The sequence below is a fragment of the Lycorma delicatula genome, chromosome 8, assembly GCF_047948215.1.
Source record: "Lycorma delicatula isolate Av1 chromosome 8, ASM4794821v1, whole genome shotgun sequence".
In the NCBI taxonomy this organism is placed as follows: domain Eukaryota; kingdom Metazoa; phylum Arthropoda; class Insecta; order Hemiptera; family Fulgoridae; genus Lycorma; species Lycorma delicatula.
The window spans coordinates 6,011,393-6,030,169 of record NC_134462.1 but is presented as its reverse complement, the minus strand read 5'-3'; the positions used below and the strand labels follow the sequence as shown (position 1 = coordinate 6,030,169).

At 28.3% G+C, this 18,777-nt stretch overlaps 1 protein-coding gene across 2 annotated transcripts; it reads right to left on the bottom strand.

Moving 5' to 3' along the window:
* Positions 1-1,117: 1,117 nt before the first annotated feature.
* Positions 1,118-17,484, bottom strand: LOC142328806 (arylalkylamine N-acetyltransferase 1-like). Of its 2 annotated transcripts, none has more exons than XM_075372851.1 (3): positions 17,340-17,484; positions 4,504-4,772; positions 1,118-1,892 (listed from the first exon to the last, which is right to left on the bottom strand). In XM_075372851.1, the coding sequence occupies exons 2-3, from the start codon at positions 4,762-4,764 to the stop codon at positions 1,548-1,550; spliced, it is 606 nt and encodes a 201-aa protein (XP_075228966.1). In that variant the 5' UTR covers positions 4,765-4,772; positions 17,340-17,484; the 3' UTR covers positions 1,118-1,547. The 2 variants fall into 2 exon arrangements, with proteins under 2 accessions (XP_075228966.1, XP_075228965.1); XM_075372850.1 differs by lacking the exon at positions 17,340-17,484 and adding an exon at positions 8,864-8,970.
* Between the last annotated feature and the right edge of the window lie 1,293 nt (positions 17,485-18,777).

The following is an 18,777-nucleotide window of genomic DNA, read 5'->3' as shown; positions in this document are numbered from 1 at the left end:
GTAGGTTAAGGCTTCCTAAAGGAATAAATTTTCATTTATTCTTAACTGAAAATATTCATTCCTTAGAATATTTTGGAAGTATTTAATTTACTAGAAATTATTCAATCAGATGTTCCATCGAAGGGTTTTTTAAATTGTAAGTTTCAGAATTGTAAGTTTTAGATTGTTAATTATAAGATAAATAAAATAAAATCAACTGATTTAAATGATTAGCAAATTTTTTTAAATTGAAATTATGAAAAAAAGTTCAATTTTTATGCATAAAAATGTTCCAGTTTTCTAGTTTCCTTTATTTACTTTAGTGTTCTGTCCGGGTATTTAGTAGTCTTAATTGTTTTTTAAAGGTTAAATGTCCAAATTTATTACAATTTGAAATCTATGTTTTTAAACTATGAATATGTAATCCACAGTTTTTTAGCGTTTAAATTTTAAAAGGAATAGAATGTTCATGTTTATTATTGTAGAGAGCTGAGTTAATAGTTTAAATTTTTGTAAAAATTTCTGATAGTTTCCTGGAGGTGTCTACAGACAGCACCGATATCCTCTAGTACTTCCCAATATAATGAAGCGACCGCCCCATCGGCTACTAGAAGGTATGCCACCACAGAAGAAGCGGCAAGGGTGACGGATGATACAATTCCCATGGTACCTATGCAAGGAAGAAGGGATTGACGATAATGAAAGGGAGATGGCAGATCAATCCACAGAGGGATTTTCTTTGAAAGGGGTAGTTTAACTATTTTGCCCAAGAACATGAGAATCTTTTATTACATTAAATTTAGGGAAAATGGAATGAATGCGTATAATATGTTATATGCATTAAGTCGTGTGTGTGTGTGTGTGTGTGTGTGTGTGTGTGTGAGAGCGCTTACACACACACACACGCGCACGCACACGATAAGTATTATTGAGGAAGTATATTCCAGGAATATATATTCGACGATAATACTCGAATATATATTCGAGTATTATCGTTGTATATTGTATTTAAATCATATATATATATATATATATATATATATATATATATATATGTATTTATAAGTATATATATGATTTGGTTTAGGTGAAAAGATAAAATTATTTAAATTATAATACTTTTAATACCACTTATTATTTTCTAATTCTTGAAGGTTTAATCATTAATTGAAAAATATATTTACAAATTTTTTGATGAATCTTTTATCGACTTATGATTATGCTTAAAGTAAAATTATCAATCAACTAATCTTGATGAGCTGGTAATTCAATGCAAAGAAAAGAATAATGTTTATTACTTTTCCTATTTCGTTATACGGATAATATATTAAGCTATTTAAAAAAATATAAGTTTAGATAATTAAACTTAGATGAAAAAGTTTACAAAAAAAAAAAGAAGTGTTTTTGATTATTGATTTTTTCTTATTGGGTATTATCAGCTGAGGTATATGATGCCATTATGTAATGAATAAGAAACACGTAGAAAAACACTTAATTCAAAACATGTAAATCACCATTTAAATTATTAATTTTATGATCATTCTTCAATGAAGTAAACTTTTTTTGAATTAGCTTAGTATTTTTTCATATAGTGTACAAGAATTATGTGGTTCTTGCGGTGTTGTGAAATTTTTATTTTGATTAGCGTAATCTTTATATAAAAGTCGATAAACGCATTTCCAATCGTGTCTTTTAAAAGATGCTTCCATAAATGCTCCCGTAGCCATTCCAAATATATTATTTCTACCTAATTTTTTTGCCAAGTTTTCTGATTTTTCAACTAATCTTTTTGAAACGCCTTTTCCTCTCCAATTTTTATCAATAGCCATAATTCTAAGTTCCATCGTTGTATTTTCAAGTTTTGTTAATAAACCTTTTGAATCGGTTTCAATGTAGTCAAAAAATTTACCGAGCTGAAAGAAAAACATAAATTATTAGTTAGTGTTAACGGTGTTAATAATGAAATATTTTACTAGTAATTCCCAATTTTTATATGGTTTCACTACAGTATTACATCACGGCGTCTGTGTGCTTAGTCAAATATGGCAAAAATTCGGTACTATTTTAACAATCACATTTTTAAGTAAACGTCCATTAAAAAAAAGTTGGCAAAAGTATTGAAAAACTTTCCCGGTTATCAATAGTACAGATTAATAATACGAAGTCGATAAACAAAATACGTAAATTTTAGAGGTGGGGAATAAATTTTAAGAAAAATTTTCATGCAAATTTGCTTTAGTAAAGTATTCACAAAATCTACAACCGATTTTAATAAAAGTAAATTAAAAAAAGAAAAGTTTTGCAAAATCGTTTCAAAAAACAATTTAAGTACAGGATTTATAATTTAAATTTTTTACATATTCAAAAAACTTTTGAAAAATATTTAAATCGAAGGGAGATAGAACAAAAGAACCAAGACCATATATTTCAATTTTAAGAGATGGGGGTGAATTTTTTTCAACGTACGATGTTTTTTTTATCTATTGAAAAAACCCAGTATCTCGTTTTTTACATATTCACCACACTTTCTCCTTCAATACAACTGTTCTAGCTGTATTCGCGGGGAAAGTATAATGCAACTCGATTGATTCTGCATTCTGTTTCAATATTAAAAATAAAACTATAAAAATTATTCTATACGGAGAAAAGTTATATTACTTTTTTAATTACGTATTACTTTTTTAAATTTTATTAAGTGTACAGCTTAGAATTTATATGAATTTCATAAACTGAAGTATATTCAAAGTATATTTATTCGAAGTATATTCTGCATTTATTCGAAGTATATTATATTTGTGTTATTCTGAAACGCAAAATATTATATTTTCAATGACGGATCTTAATAAACGATTAATTCAGTCTGTTAAACTAAAAACCAGGTAACAACGTATAATTTTATCATTCAAACAAATCTTTATGAAAGATTTTAATTCTAAGAATTATCTTAAAAAATTCAGCATATATTTCATATATCTCTTCCAATATGTATCTATCTTTCATAAAAAAAAAATCACCAAATTTCAAAGTTTTTTATACTTTAATGCAATTTGGAATTTTTAATAATAATGGTAAAAATTCTACTGCACTTGAGAATGTATTGAATGCACTTGAATGTATTCAGATAGACCAAAGGTAGAAGTAAAGTTATGCTCGATATTCCATACAGAGTTATTACGTGTAATAACATGTATAATGTTAACATTTTTTTTAAGTTTTCAAATAAATTGTTATTCGGTCTTTTAAAAACTTTAGTTAAATATATATATATATATATATAACTAAATTAACATTAATATCTGATAATTTTTTTCTTTGGTTATTATTTCCATTTTTGAAATCTTCAATGAATATATTATTCATATATATATATATATATATATATATATATATATATAAATTGGTTGATGCAGTATTACTTACAAAACAAATAACTTGGGATGTTTCATTGATATTTTTAAAACTGGTTTGCTGTTGATAAACGTTTTTTTTAAAACGTTTGTGCTTTCATCTCCAACTATTTTAGTTATTAATATAAATAAGAAAATATCCATTGTTAGATCGCAAAATTAGGATCAGTATCTGATCTTTACTAGCTAAAAGTAATATTATTTGTAAATTTTCACTATTTTTTCTAATAAAATATAAATTATTTTTATTTTCTGGCTATAGCTGCTGACCTTTTAAGTTGAAAATTTAATGGCATCAATGCCCCATAAATAGAAGTAAATCTGACCAAGTTTGGTCAAAGGGGTACCGTAATACTGGAGATATAATGCGATTTAGAGTGCGACACCGAACACACAAACGTATATAAGAAGATCCGGAAAATTTCCACCCGTTTTTTTGGGTCGGTTAGGGGTCAAAACATCAAGATCCGGTGAAAACCGCATATGCTCAAATCGGATCGATTACAATAGTTTCCCTTCTAGAGCTATAGCTCTAAGTAAATATGTTTCCTTTTCTTACCAGTAATTTTAGAATTGTGTAAAAAATCTATATCTAAGAATAATTTGATGTTGAAATAGCTTTACCATGAAGAACGTGTTTTTTTTTTCATGTATTATTTTACACTCATAATTCTGGATAATTTTCTTTTATTTTTATTTAATTATTATATTTTTACATTTATTTTATGTATTTTTAACTTTTCTTATAACTATAAGAAATTTTTATCTTTGTTTACAACAGTAAAATATGTAAGTATTTTTTTACTGAGCTGACCCACAATTCCACGTAAAGAAGTGTAATCATTTGAAAAGATGTAAGGTAGGTAACATGAGTTTCCAGTTTTTTGTAATTTTTATTCCCTCTAATCAGTTTAACTGTATATTCAATTTTGTATTTCTAAAATAAATATATATATATATTTTTTAAATTAAACAATATTTTTCTTGGATGGGAGTTCGATATAATAATTTTTTTATAATTACCTCCCTATTTTTAAGTTTTTTTTACTTAGCCAAATGCTTTTAATTTGCTAAATTATTTTTTATTTTTGATATTAAATTAAAAAGAAAAATATACCTCTCCAGGAATTGATACGACGATGCCCTCACGCGGTATAACATTTATAGCTACACCGACTATTTCGCCTTCTGGTGTAACTGCTTTTAGAGTTAAGTTTTGGTCCAAAGTCTGCAACGCAGGCCATGTATCAATGGCAGGTGGTTTTGTAATATTCAGTGCAGCAAATATTGGCATATCAGGAAAAAATGAATCTCTTAATATTTTATATATCTCTTCTCTATCTTCTACTTTTGCCACTTGTACGCTATATTCAGCCATTTTTTTATCTGTAAACAAAATTATTATGTGTTAGTATAAATATTGTAAATTATAACGAAATTTTTTACATTACCTAAATACGTCGTATGAATCTTTCTGTACGCCAAACCGCAATATAATAGTTGTACCGTCTAATTTTATATAACAACAGCTTAATATATTAAAGGGTTAGTTAAATTCTTTGAAATTCTTTGGGGCATCAAAGAAATATGTTAAAAAGTTAAAATTATGAAAAGTGATAAAAATACCTGTAAAAACGTTTCAAATTTCTTTCGATGAAATATATCTTTAATATAAGTAAATTATAAAAAAACTGTACTCCATAAGTAGGACGCAGTAAATATTTTACAGTAACACATAGCCTTTAATTCGGCCAGGATCAAATAAGTTTACCTTAAATTTCTCAGCTGTTTTCGATGCAAACAAAAAAAGAAGAAGGAGAGCAAATAGAATGGTTATTAACAATATTTAAGCAATTCAGAAAAATTTCACGATTTTTTTAGAATTATTTTTTGAAATCTGAATTGTGTGTCCGGTCAACATCTGGCAACAAATTCTTTTACTTAGTTAGAATGTATTGTAATTGTAGATTTAAAAAAAACGTTAAAATAAATAGTATTTTAAGAAAGATCTTTTGGCGTTTCGATTGTTGTTAATAATTCATAACAACAAATACCTGGAGAAACGTCGAGTAGTTCATTTAGATCGGTAGTTACAAGAATAGAATAAAATCTGCATGAGAGTCTCTCAGGGGGTTATGACGTAGTATTAACGCGTCTTGTTTAACACTACTTTAAACAAGTATTTTTTTCAACAAAAGAAATACGATTAATTTGTTTCAGATTTTTGTCTCGTAATTTTCTTTATATAAAAATATATTATTTCTAAGGGAATTGTTTTTGTTTAGCAGCAAATGAAATATATTTATATCATCGTTTCATTTAAAGATCAATTGATAAGTAATTGACTGAACTAAGTGCCTCTTTAAGTATTCATATCCTTTCAATTTACACCCACTTCTGACGTTAATACTTGTGCATTTATAATTCCAATGACGTATGCACATCACAGAATAATTCTACTTTTTATAATATTTATTTAAAAATAGTACTCATTCAGTTCATGAGGCGTTAATATATAGTCTATTATTACAAAATCAAGTGTTAAAAGTACGCTTAATAATCATTTTTAAAATTCTTTGTTCAATAATTTCTTTGATTTTTTTTTAACTTAGCTATATTAAATTAATGAAAACTCTTAATATTGTAATATCCAGCTCAAAAAGATCACTACAAAAACAGAAATAAAACTCGCTGCATAAATTCTCTTAAAATACACACTACACAGTCAACATAACCTCAGTGAAATTATTGACCGCAACTCAAGAACGATCAACCAACCTATATAAAATTTTCACATGCGCAACATCAGATATACTCTACATGAAATTTTGGATTTTGGAGATTTTCGAATCACAACATTTTATACATTGTTGGTATTTTCGTATTCGTTATACCTCAAAACGTATAAGAAAATTAATTTTCATCCCCCAATCCCAACATGCGACCGAAAGTAATACTGTATTTTCATTCGAAAGTCTGTAAAAAGAAATTTAATTAAATTTATCATTACGTAACCTCAAATTACTTTATCTATCCTTCATCGCATTCTATTGTATTTTTTTATTTCTTTTACTACTAATTACACTATGATGATGTCAGTAAAAGTTAGATGGATTAATGTAAGCGCTGTACATGGAAACTGTACAGGCGGTGCACGTCGAACAGATAACCAATTTGCATAGCAACATCCTCATGAAGCCTATAATCGAGAGCTTAGTTTACTTGTTTATGTGAAATATTGTCATAAGTGATTTAGTAAAGTAGAAGTATGGGGGGAGAGAGAGAGAGAGAGATTTAACAAATATCTGTTCAAATGTCACTCCGACTTGTATGTTCATTTTTCCCTAGCATGATCATTTTTTCCTATAAAAACTTAAAGAAGATAATTCTGCCATCTAGATAACTCGTGGGTTTGTTAGTTGGGCTTTGTTAATGCCAGCTGTATTGATAAATGGAACATTGGTAGACTTCCAAACTAAAAAAATAGTATGAACATAACCCAACGTGGCAATTAAATAGTTCTCGATATTTTTGATAACCCAGTCTTTAACCAAAACCCATAAAAGTATCCAGGGTTGAGTGAATAAAAGTTAAAGAATAAGTTTGTATTACGAGACAAGAACGATCTATTCAATGGAACGATCTACGATTGGGGGATCTTGAAATGAGACCTTGAAGGTCTTTTCATCTAAAGAAAATTTTCAAGGCGTCTTCCCATAATGGGTGTCTATGCTACCTATAAAATATTCCAACTTCTGGATAAAGATCCCTCAGAAACGTTTATAAAGGGTGAAAGCAAAGCAATACTAATAAAAAATATTTGTTTAATATTCATCGATATTTTTCTAAGGGAAGTTTTTACCAATTACCAAAATTATAAGGCGTACATTATTATCAACAAAAATTGGGCTCTTTAGTTCCCAAAATCTGACAACCTTTAATATAAAGTATCCGTTCTGGCAGATTTATACCGAATTCGTTTTTACAAAGTCAATTATAAATGAATTTTTAACAAATGCTGAAAATTTTGGTTACTTTTCTATATGATCTTGCTATTTTTATGAATGAATAATGGTGAAGTCTGAGTTACGTTTATTAAACTTTACATACACACACACACACACACACACACACACACACACACACACACACACACACATATATATATATATATATATATATGCGTGCGCGTGTGTGGTGTTTCATACACCACACACCTATTTTTGACTCGAACAATGAATGAAAGAGCAGAAAATTTTACATTGGAGTAAGCAGTCATACATATGACCTTGCAAATTTTCTGAAGGTCATACGGCTAACCAAAAGAGATAGTGTTATGCGGGTGTTAGTATTGTACTAGTTACACGTTTTTTAAGGTCATACACTATTCTCGCAAACTATGGGAAAGTGCATAAAAATGACTTTACACCATCGTGTAACATTATCTCTAATAGTTAGCCGTATTCAGATTAGAATTCAAATCCAGGTCTTTCTGTATAACAGACAGAGACGCGAGATTACCAAGTTAAAGCTTTGAACCGTCGTTATTCTGTTGAAGTTTTAAATTTATTTTTAACGATGAGTATAAAATGAGATGAAATTTTATGTCTGATAAACAAAATAAAATTGCGGTTAATATACTATAAGTAATTACTGTACTTAGAACCGTCTGTATTAATTATAATAATTATTGTGTTTAGTAGTGGTGGTATTACAGGCAATTATTTCATTCGGAAAAAAATTACAGCAATAATAAAAAATAAAATCAATAAAAATCCATGGATTTACTACTTGTTGATATTTTATTACAGGTGTTCTTTGACTACAAATCCATTTTAAAAATATTATAAGATACTGAAAATTAAATTAAATCTGATTTTTGACGTTAGATGTTTTTCCATGATTTACAACCCGAACGTATAAATCCTTCCAAATAATGTTTTTTTTTGTAAAATATAATTTCAGCTTATATGAATAATATTACTATAAGTATTTTAGATTTCATCAGGGAGTAATTAACGTAAATTAATTAATCCTGGAATGTTTTTAAAATCTGATTTTGTTTTTAACAATCGGTACAAAAATCACACAATAATTGGACAATTTCATTCCGTCGCTGCATAAAATCAAAGATAAGATGTAAAATATTATACGCTGTAACTGCTTTAAATTCGAATTAATTTAAATATTTTACGTTTTTCTTAGAAGGAGTACGGAAAACATAACCTAAATGACACAAATTACTAACATTGACAATTTATTATTAAGTAAGGAGGCTGTAACCTAGTGAAATGCTTTATTTTTTGTTGACCTACTTATCTATTAAATTATGTAATACAATTACATTAATAAAATAATAATAATAATAATAAAAAAAAAAAAAAAAAAAAAAAAAAAACAGTTGTAAAATTAAATTGCAACGTTCAAATCAGTAATATTAAATAATATATTTAAAAAAAATGCTGTGTGATTCTTACCGTATAAAGTACTTTTTAAAAAAGAATTACTTAATAAACTTATATTTCGTTCTATATGTACACTTCTATAAGTAACTAGCAAAGCACTACGTTATGTTACATTTCTTTTTTTTAAGTTTAAGTGGGAGGAAGCAGGTCTGACAACATTACCGATTATTTTTTTTATAACGAGGTATTATCTAACATCGATTAAAAATCACATTCAAATGATTTATAATCCATTATTACACTTAATAAAGTAATTAAATTTTAACCATTTTTCTAGGTTGTTGGCAATACTGATAATATTTAATTACCGTATTTTAAATTTAAATAATTGCATACATACATATATAGAACATTTATAAGTACTGTTAACAGTTTTTTTTTTCAAATTTACGTATAAGTGACGGATTTTTCACTTATCAAAAGTTATAAGGACAGTAAGTTTAGGCATGTAAAAATATTTAATAATTTATTTGGCTAAAACTTTTTTTATTATGCAGTAAAAACTGAAATGTATTAAAAAATCTTAAAAAACTTTTGTAATTTTGAAAATTGAATGATAATCTTTTTCAATGTATACGTTTTAACAGATAAATAATTAAAAATGATTACATCCATATTGGTTCTCTTATTACATAAAGGAAGTTTAAAAAATCCATTTTAATATCGTTATAGGAAGACATAAGATATTGTATTTTTTACTATATATTATCTATCCCAGTCTTTATTAAAGCATTTAAGCAACCTGAAGTACAAGAATGAAGAACAAGAGAGGTTAGAGTCGTTGTTTTATCTATGAATAACGAAGTTCTTATACTTTTTGTAAACAAGTATAAAGTTTTAGGCTGAAAATTACATTTCGTTTGGGTCGGCCACTGATGTGCCGCATTTTATTAATGATAGATTCTGAAATGACTCTAAGTAATGCTTTGTCATCCGCTACAAACCAGATCATTTTTACTGTCCCAGGATATTCAAGATGTCCGGGCGAGGCCTACAGCGAAGGCAGTAAGCCGAGTTAATAAATCACCGACGCAAATGTCTACCGAGGCATTTAGATCGGTGTCATCCCAACGAGTCCAGGCTTATTACTGTGAGATGTAAAAAGTCGGAGGGCGATAGACGACTCCCGTTAAAGTCCAACAGGGCAACAGGGGGGGGGGGGGGTTGGTTTGGGGACCGGAACGTCACTAGGCGGGTGTCTTCCCCTACGGGGTTGGGATGTCCTTTATGTTCCTAATTTTCAAATTTGACCTCTTAAGCTGATGGGCAGCCTGATATTACTCTCTAACTTTTCTTAATTGTTTTGGTGAAGCCATCCTTCCTGTTTAGGAAGATGACTTTCGGCTACTTGCCGGATAAGCTGGTTTCTCTCTTGCCTTTAAGCACTTTTGGTTAATGTTTCCGCTCCGCCTTAAGGCACAGACGCCGGTACTGGAATGGAAACCGCCTCTTTATCTATAATCTTCTTGACTTCGGTTAACTGAGAGGCAATATTAACAATATTAACAATGTTAACCTTTCAACAATATGTCATAAGTGGTGCTTATTTTCATTGGTTCCAGAGTTATAGCCCAATAAAATTTTAATTAATAAATTATTTGGATCTTACAAGAGGAAGGCACATCGGTTCGAATCCAACTTCATACATTCATATATACATTTTTTTTAAATTTAAATATATTTATTTATTAATAGTTATTAATCTCTGATTGTAAAAAAAGTGTAAGTCCTTCAAGAAATCTCAATAACTGAACGCATTGTTCCTCAAATTGTACCAGTAGAGAGACGGTAATACTAGCCCTGCCACCACCCTTAACGAAATCACTAATCAGACCGGTACCCGGGTGGACGTACCTCCCTGCTTGTTTTTTTTTTTTAGAATAGCTGTGCAATTTTCGATCTTACGTCTTATTTAAGATCACCTATAACAGTTACAATTTACAAGTACGCTGTTAATTTTATAATACAAATATTACATATTTTATATATTAATACATCCTCATCCTTTTTGAATGAAAGAATAATTTATCATCAAATTCAGTAATTAAAAAAAGCTAGTTCTTTTAAAATTACTAGCGGCAGTATTTTTCAAACTTATTAACTATCTAAGTGAATAATATGACACCCTGAATAAATGAAGATTTTTTTTAAAAGAAACTCCTTCATTTGCGATGATATTTATTTCTGAATTATCCACCCTGAATAGTAGTAGCGTTCGAGAATCTCAGGTAAAATACAAGTGATCGAGATCGAAAAACTGATGGGTAATAAACAAATAAAGTAAAAAATATATAATTTTTATGCGTAAACAATAAGTAATTTTTTAACAAAAATTGTAAAGGTTTTGATTCTGAGTGAAATGGCACGAATGAAGTCCATAGACAATATATGAAAACATAAGAATTTCGAAATTTAAATTTAAAACATTAAGTTTAAAAACAAACCACAAAAATCTCTTTTATCTATTTTATTATTATTTCTTTTCGATCATCTATTTACAAATTATATTTTCCTTTTTACAAAAAAAAAAAAAAAAAAAAAATTAAGGTACCTTTCACCATTAGAAACCATTGGAAAATATTGAAGATCTTTTCCCCGACTGTAAACCGCATAAAAAATATTTTTTACTGATAATTTTTTAATATTCAAAACGTAATGGATAAATAATAGTAATTATTGAATATTTTATATTTTTAACTTTATGACATTTAATTTAGTTGGAACTTATCATTCTGTATACAGTGTAAACTGTTGAACTACGATATACATTTTGGCTGTGATATCCTGTTGCTAATACTTTAGATCAATATCAAATGAAAGTGAAAGAACATAGTTTAAGTTGGACTACTTTTCTATTTTAGCAACAGTTTCAAGGATAGGTTCAAGGTCGCCTTCTTTCACAAACATTTGCTTATTGTGTGTGCAGCCGTTGTATAGAATATTTAGTTTACGTGTACTAACCGGTGAATGCTCGCTTTGCTCGTCTAGCCAGAATCCATACTTACCCTTCCGCTGTGTTCGTTATTCTCATTCTTTTGAGAATAATACTGTTAAATAACAATTAAACTGGTTCAGTTTATAAAAAAACTGTCAATGCATTGTAATTTCTTCAGAGCAATCAATCGGTCAGCAAAGGACTTGAAACTTTGAGAAATCTGAAGTATGCGGGTTTCAAAATAGGTGGTCCCCATCTTAAAAAAATAAGTAGTTATAACTAGTTATCTGTTCTTCTCACGGGTCAAAACATATATTTGCATGGTTCTTGGCGTTACTTGTCAAACAATACGAGGAGGTGACCGTACTTCGTTTCTCATTTTTTATTTTTTTTTACTCCGAAGACAGGTGCATCCAGTCGTGTTGCACCAGAGGAACAGTGGCAATAGCTGTGTGGGTAGAGCCGCCGCACGGTACACCGTAGCTCATTTAAAGCTTCTTTTCTGTATAGCCGAATGATATATCGATAAAGACAAAAAGACCTTTTCCGTACTTAATTTCAAACACATGTCGGTAAGGAACATAACCTGTTGTTACCGCAAGCCAGTAAAATAGCCACAATCTTGAAACTGTGAAATATTTCGTAACTGCAAGATTCCTACTTTTTTCACGTATAAAAACTACGTTCATGTAGTTTCAACCGAATCGCTTTAATAGCTTTAGCGTGAAAGAGCAACAAACTCATGACACCACTAAATTTTTATATACGTAAATTAATTAATTTCGTTTTTTTTTTTGGGTGTATAAATATTTTATTTTTCTACGTAATTGGTTACCGGATATCAGTCGTCATTCATACTGCAAGTATTTAATTCTGTGCTTTCTTTTACTGATAGTTGTTTATAAGTAGTAAGTTTATTAATTACATTTATTTTCTTCGCCCAAATCTAATAATATTAGAAACAAAGTAGCAACCTTCAGTATTAATGTTTAATTACAGTATTAAACTTTTTTTCTCTGTTTAGCCTCCGGGATTCACCGTCAAGTATTACTTCAAGGGATGATATGTATGAATGTAAATGAAGTGTAGTCTTGTACAGTCTCAGGCTGACCATTCGTGAGATGTGTGATTAATTGAAACCCAACCATCATAGAACACCGGTATCTACGATATAGTATTAAAATTCCTATAAAAGTAACTGCCGTTACTGGGATATATTAAAATATAACAAAAAGTAAAATATAACTAGAAATGAAACTAAATGAAAAAATAAAGCTTAGTAATAACAAAACGCTGTATTTTTTTTTTTTTTTTGGTTACTACTAGCATGAGGGAAACTTGTGTGGTAATGGTGATATTAGGTAAAATACATTGTCGCAGGTAATAAGATATTCTATCAATTTAATTATAAGTAAAGTGATTAAAAGGAAATAAAAGGTAATTTAATAATAATGAGGTATTTCAACTCACAAATTATTAAAAAAATAACAATGCAAATAAGATGATTCAAAGTGGAAAAAAATGTTTACCCTTCAAATGGAGGATCTATCAAAAACTATTTGTATAGTTTTTAATTATCCAAATATTAAATATTCTTAAAGGGAATTGGTATGTTTTAGATGAGATAAAAGTTAATCTTCTACTTGAGTGTAAATCTTTTTAAAACTGTAAGATTAAGGTTAGGATTTTTGAATGCGTTACTAAAAACTGGTTGGAGACTACATATATTGTAACCGATTTGAAAATTATTTTTACTTCCTTGTACGAAGTAAAGGAAGTATTGTAATCCCGAAAAATTTTGGTTTTCAGATTTCAACAGAAATATCCATTTTGATAATCCCTTAATCAATTTTGACTAGTTTCGTACTGACTTCTGTAGGTACCTTCGTACCAACGTTTCTTGCGTAAATAAAAAACGATTAGCCGTAGGATGTTGAACTTTTGGATTTAGGACTGTTGTAACATCTAGTTGTGCACCTTCTCTTTTGATCACAATCGACTGAAGCAGAAGTGTCCAAAAAACCCAAAATTCAAAACGTTTGGACTTTGAACTTTTTTGTAACTACAGTAATAAGTCTTCATTGAGAGCTTTTCATCTATATATCATAAGTGGTACTTATTTTCATTGGTACTAGAGTTATAGTCAAATAAAACTTTAATTAATGAAATATTTGAACCTTACAAGGCACATCGGTTTGAATCAGATTTCATCTCCTTTTTTTTAACTTTTTTTTTAATTTAAATATATTGCTTTATTAATAATTATTAATCTCTCATTGTAAAAAAAAAAAAATTACGATGAATAATAATAATTAAAAAATAACAGTAAAAAAAAAATCAGAAGTTATTAATGAAATTTAAAAAATTTTTACATACTTTCATTTAAAAAAAATTGTGTATATGTAATTTAACAGGCGTACAAGGAAGTCATGTGGTGTCCACATCATATTTTTACTTTTAATTGAGTAAAATATTAAAATTTTTATGTTAATCTGTCATGTAAACATTACTTTACAATTTTCAAAAAGGTTTTGTCGGAAAATCATCGGGATTTATCAAAAGTCCCGATTATTATAAGTTCATCAAAAGTTTGATGTATATATTTCTGAATAACCAACAACTTTTGAACGAATATTCGATATCGATCTCGCAGGTAATTGTACTATTTCGCATTAATATCTGAGCATACGGGAAATATATGTGGAGTATAATTTTATATTTAATTTTACAAATGTTTAATGCCAATTATTTTAAATTTTCACGTAGATATTCTATATGTGATTCTCATTTCAGTCCACTATTCATGACCGCACTAGTAGTTGAATATTTTTCTAGAAATGGATACGAGTAATTTTTTGTTGAGGAGGAAATTTTTTTCTTAATATGAACCTAAATTCTGTGTAAATGAATAGACTAACCTCTAATATTAGGGGAAAATGTGCTATTAATTGTTTAGCAAAGTTTAATGTTAATCAATACTGTTAAACTAGAATTTAAGTAAGGCAATTCCTAATTCTGCGACATGGAAAACACGCCTTCAAGAGATATCTGAGAAGATTAGGACCGTGTCATCAGTTAAAGAAAAAATCTAGCTACTATGTTTAATTAAATTAAATTATTAGTATATTTAATGAAAAATTTGGGGATAAAACTGTTCCTTGTGAAAATTCATACTCTGACAAATCCCTTTAATCAGAAATTAGTTAAAGGTTTTCTTTTTTTGAAGCAATTCGAAAATAGTTTTAGCACTTTACCCCAAATTTCAGAGTTAGCAAATACGTTTAGCAAACTTTTACGATATACTATAACAAATGCCTTGGCTAAATCTAGAAAAAACGTCTACGCTTTTTAACTTGTCATTAAAGCTTCCAAAATAGTTTCACCTAGTTTAGCTCCAGAACTATGCTGCAAGAAGGAATGTATGGTAATCATTCTTGACTTTTCAAGACCTAGAAGTCACAAAAGAAGAGAAAAAGGGGAGAGTAATGTTCGTACTTGTGTACGTGCATTGACGTATTTGAAGCTTTATAACCTTTGACTGGATAAACTTATTTTGATGAAATTTGGTACAGAGACTCGTGTTTATGGGGAAATTTGTTGGTAAAAATTTGGGGTCAATTACACCAGAAGGATAAGTAATTTATTTGAGATCAATTTTATAAAAATTAAATAGTAAATTCTTATGTTACTATTAAAAAAAAAAATTACCTCAAAATTCTCTTCTTCACCAAAAATTGAAAAAACTTTCTTTTTATTTATTGCGTTTTTTTAACAGAATATCTTTGTCTTTTTAAGAATAGAATTAGAGAAAATGGGCCCAAAAATTCCTTTGGAGACAATACTGAGAATAGTGAGTCGATCAAAATTTAAAAATACGATTTCTTTGAATTTTTTAAACATTTTTTATGTGAGAATTTTTTTCGACTACATAAGAATAACAAACATACTTGGCGTTTATAGACCTAGAAAACGCATTCTATAACGTAGACTGGAATAAAATGTTCAGCATTTAAAAAACATTAGGGTTGAAATACAGAGATAGAAGAACAATTGCTAACATGTACAGGAACCAAACAGCAACAGTAACAATTGAAGAACATAAGAAAGAAGCCGTAATAAGAAAGGGAGTCCGACAAGGATGTTCCCTATCTTCGTTACTTTTTACTCTTTTAATGGAACTAGCAGTTAATGATGTTAAAGAACAATTTAGATTCGGAGTAACAGTACAAGGTGAAAAGGTAAAGATGCTACGATTTGCTAATGATATAGTAATTCTAGCCGAAAGTAAAAAGGATTTAGAAGAAACAATGAACGGCATAGATGAAGTCCTACGCAAGAACTATCGCATGAAAATAAACACGAACAAAACAAAAGTAATGAAATGTAGTAGAAATAACAAAGATGGACCACTGAATGTGAAAATAGGAGGAGAAAAGATTATGGAGGTAGAAAAATTTTGTTATTTGGGAAGTAGAATTACTAAAGATGGACGAAGCAGGAGCGAGCGATATAAAATGCCGAATAGCACAAGCTAAAGAAATATAATTTGTTTACATCAAAAATTAATTTAAATGTCAGGAAAAGATTTTTGAAAGTGTATGTTTGGAGCGTCGCTTTATATGGAAGTGAAACTTGGACGATCGGAGTATCTGAGAAAAAAAGATTAGAAGCTTTTGAAATGCGGTGCTATAGGAGAATGTTAAAAATCAGACGGGTGGATAAAGTGACAAATGAAGAGGTATTGCGGCAAATAGATGAAGAAAGAAGCGTTTGGAAAAATATAGTTAAAAGAAGAGACAGACTTATAGGCCACATACTAAGGCATCCTGGAATAGTCGCTTTAATATTGGAAGGACAGGTAGAAGAAAAAAATTGTGTAGGCAGGCCACGTTTGGAATATGTAAAACAAATTGTTAGGGATGTAGGATGTAGAGGGTATACTGAAATGAAACGACTAGCACTAGATAGGGAATCTTGGAGAACTCCAACAAACCAGTCAAATGACTGAAGACAAAAAAAAAATAATAAGAATAAATAACTTATGCCAGGAAAATATAACAATTTTGTTGTCAGCCTTTTTTGATAGGAAACCCACCTGAAAAAAGTCAGTAACGTTATGTTATGAAAAGCCAATTAACCTTTTTATTTAAATAATTATTTCAAAAATTTTCAAAAAAATTGGATAGCCTAATCGCGAGATTTGATTTAAATTCTGGAGGTCCCGGGATCCCGGTCAGGCATGGCATTATTTATATGCTACAAATTTCCATCAGGCTAATTACCAAAGCGGTTGAGCCCGTAAAGGATCTTTATTTTATAAATTACTATAATTTTTTTATTAAAAAAAAAATTTTTAATTTAATTCTAATAAAATAATTTTTAAAAAAAATTATATTTTTTTTCTTCTTTTGCTATAAGTTTAATAAAATAGTTCGGAAAATGTCGGATTTAAATTATTGTTTTGTCACTAATTATTCTTTAAATAAAATAATTTTATTAAAAAAATGTCTTAATTACTTTTATATTAGATTATAATTAAAATAAGTATCTTACCTCACTTTTAGTAAATTAAAACAAGGAACTTTTATATATAGGTTGATATTTAATTCTTTAACAAGTTTAACACATATTATATCATGAACTGTTTAACCGTTTATTAGTCACTGTTTAACGTGCTAATCATTTAAAATTACAACGTAAAAGCAGGTCTGGTAATCTTATCATAAAATTTTTACTTATTTTTATTAACCAAGTAATCTCTTTATCATTAGTAATAATTTTATTATAAACATTAATTATATAATAGCATCTTGACTGTTAAGAGACATTTTTTATTTTTATTATCTTTATAGGCTTATTTTGTATTATTTTGAAGTAAGATCTTTATTACTTAAGTAATGTACAAAAAAATTACCGAGATAAGATAATTGCAATATTATAAATTCACTGAATAATCCCATAGGAGATTTATGATTTAGACAACCATAACTTTTTTGTATTATTTATATTATGCAGTTTTGAGTAGAACTCTTTTAATTACTCTTTAAATTACATTCAGGTGTCATTCTGGAAAGTTTAATTCTACCTTATTAAAGTTTTTCTCGATTGCTAAAGAATTTATCTATTAGGTTGGTATTTATCTACTTCGACTTCAATAAATTATCTCTTCATCTCTTTCTGGATCGATCTATTTTTCTGTTTCTACTGTTTTTAAAAAATGGAATTCGTGAGTCGGCTAAAAGATAGCCGGTTTAAAATTCGGTCATTAATGATAAATTTTGTTCCGATAGGAGTTTTTCCTAGGAAATCACATGGTTTTTTTTCTACATAAAAATCTATAAAATATTCCTTAGAAATCTATTAGAATTTATAACCGGTGTCTGTAGGGAAAAAATGAAGAAAAGATATACAGGTAAAATTAACATGCTAGAGCTCACTCATAAGTAAAGAAAAACTAGTTACTTAACTAGTTTAACTTTTCTATATTGTGAAGTCAATTAACCAAACAAACTAATTAATTCTATTTCTAGTAATTCTGTCTTTGTTTATAGAACATTTTTTTATTTATTTTTTTTAAATTCTATTAATATTAAATTTAAATCAAATATTATTCTGGAGTAGTAATAATATTACGTATGGAATGTAGAAAATTTATTGTATATTCTTAGATGCACAGGAACTGTACGAAGTTAACTGCGTTTGTACACTTTCAGTTTAATTAGGTTGTTTTTAAAACTAGATTTATTTTTTCGGGATGAATTTGTAATCTTAAATCCAGGAAATCCTTCAATAATATTTTTTGATTATTTGATATCTTTCTTGTTTATTTGCGTAGAAGATGAAATCTAAAAAAAAGGTTTCTTACTGTACTTAATTTATAGGTTTGATACTTTTATCCATTTCTTTATAAAATTTTAATTTAATATATTTTTACTTCCTTGTAGGGAAGTATTGTGATCGTGAAAGATTTCGATTTTCAGATTTCAACGGA

Excerpts from the sequence above, each read along its gene's own strand:
- LOC142328806 (XM_075372851.1), bottom strand. The coding sequence starts at position 4,764 with ATGGCTGAATATAGCGTACAAGTGGCAAAAGTAGAAGATAGAGAAGAG. Across the intron at positions 1,893-4,503 it reads TCGTATCAATTCCTGGAGAG|CTCGGTAAATTTTTTGACTA; the intron begins GTATATTTTTCT and ends TTTTTCTTTCAG.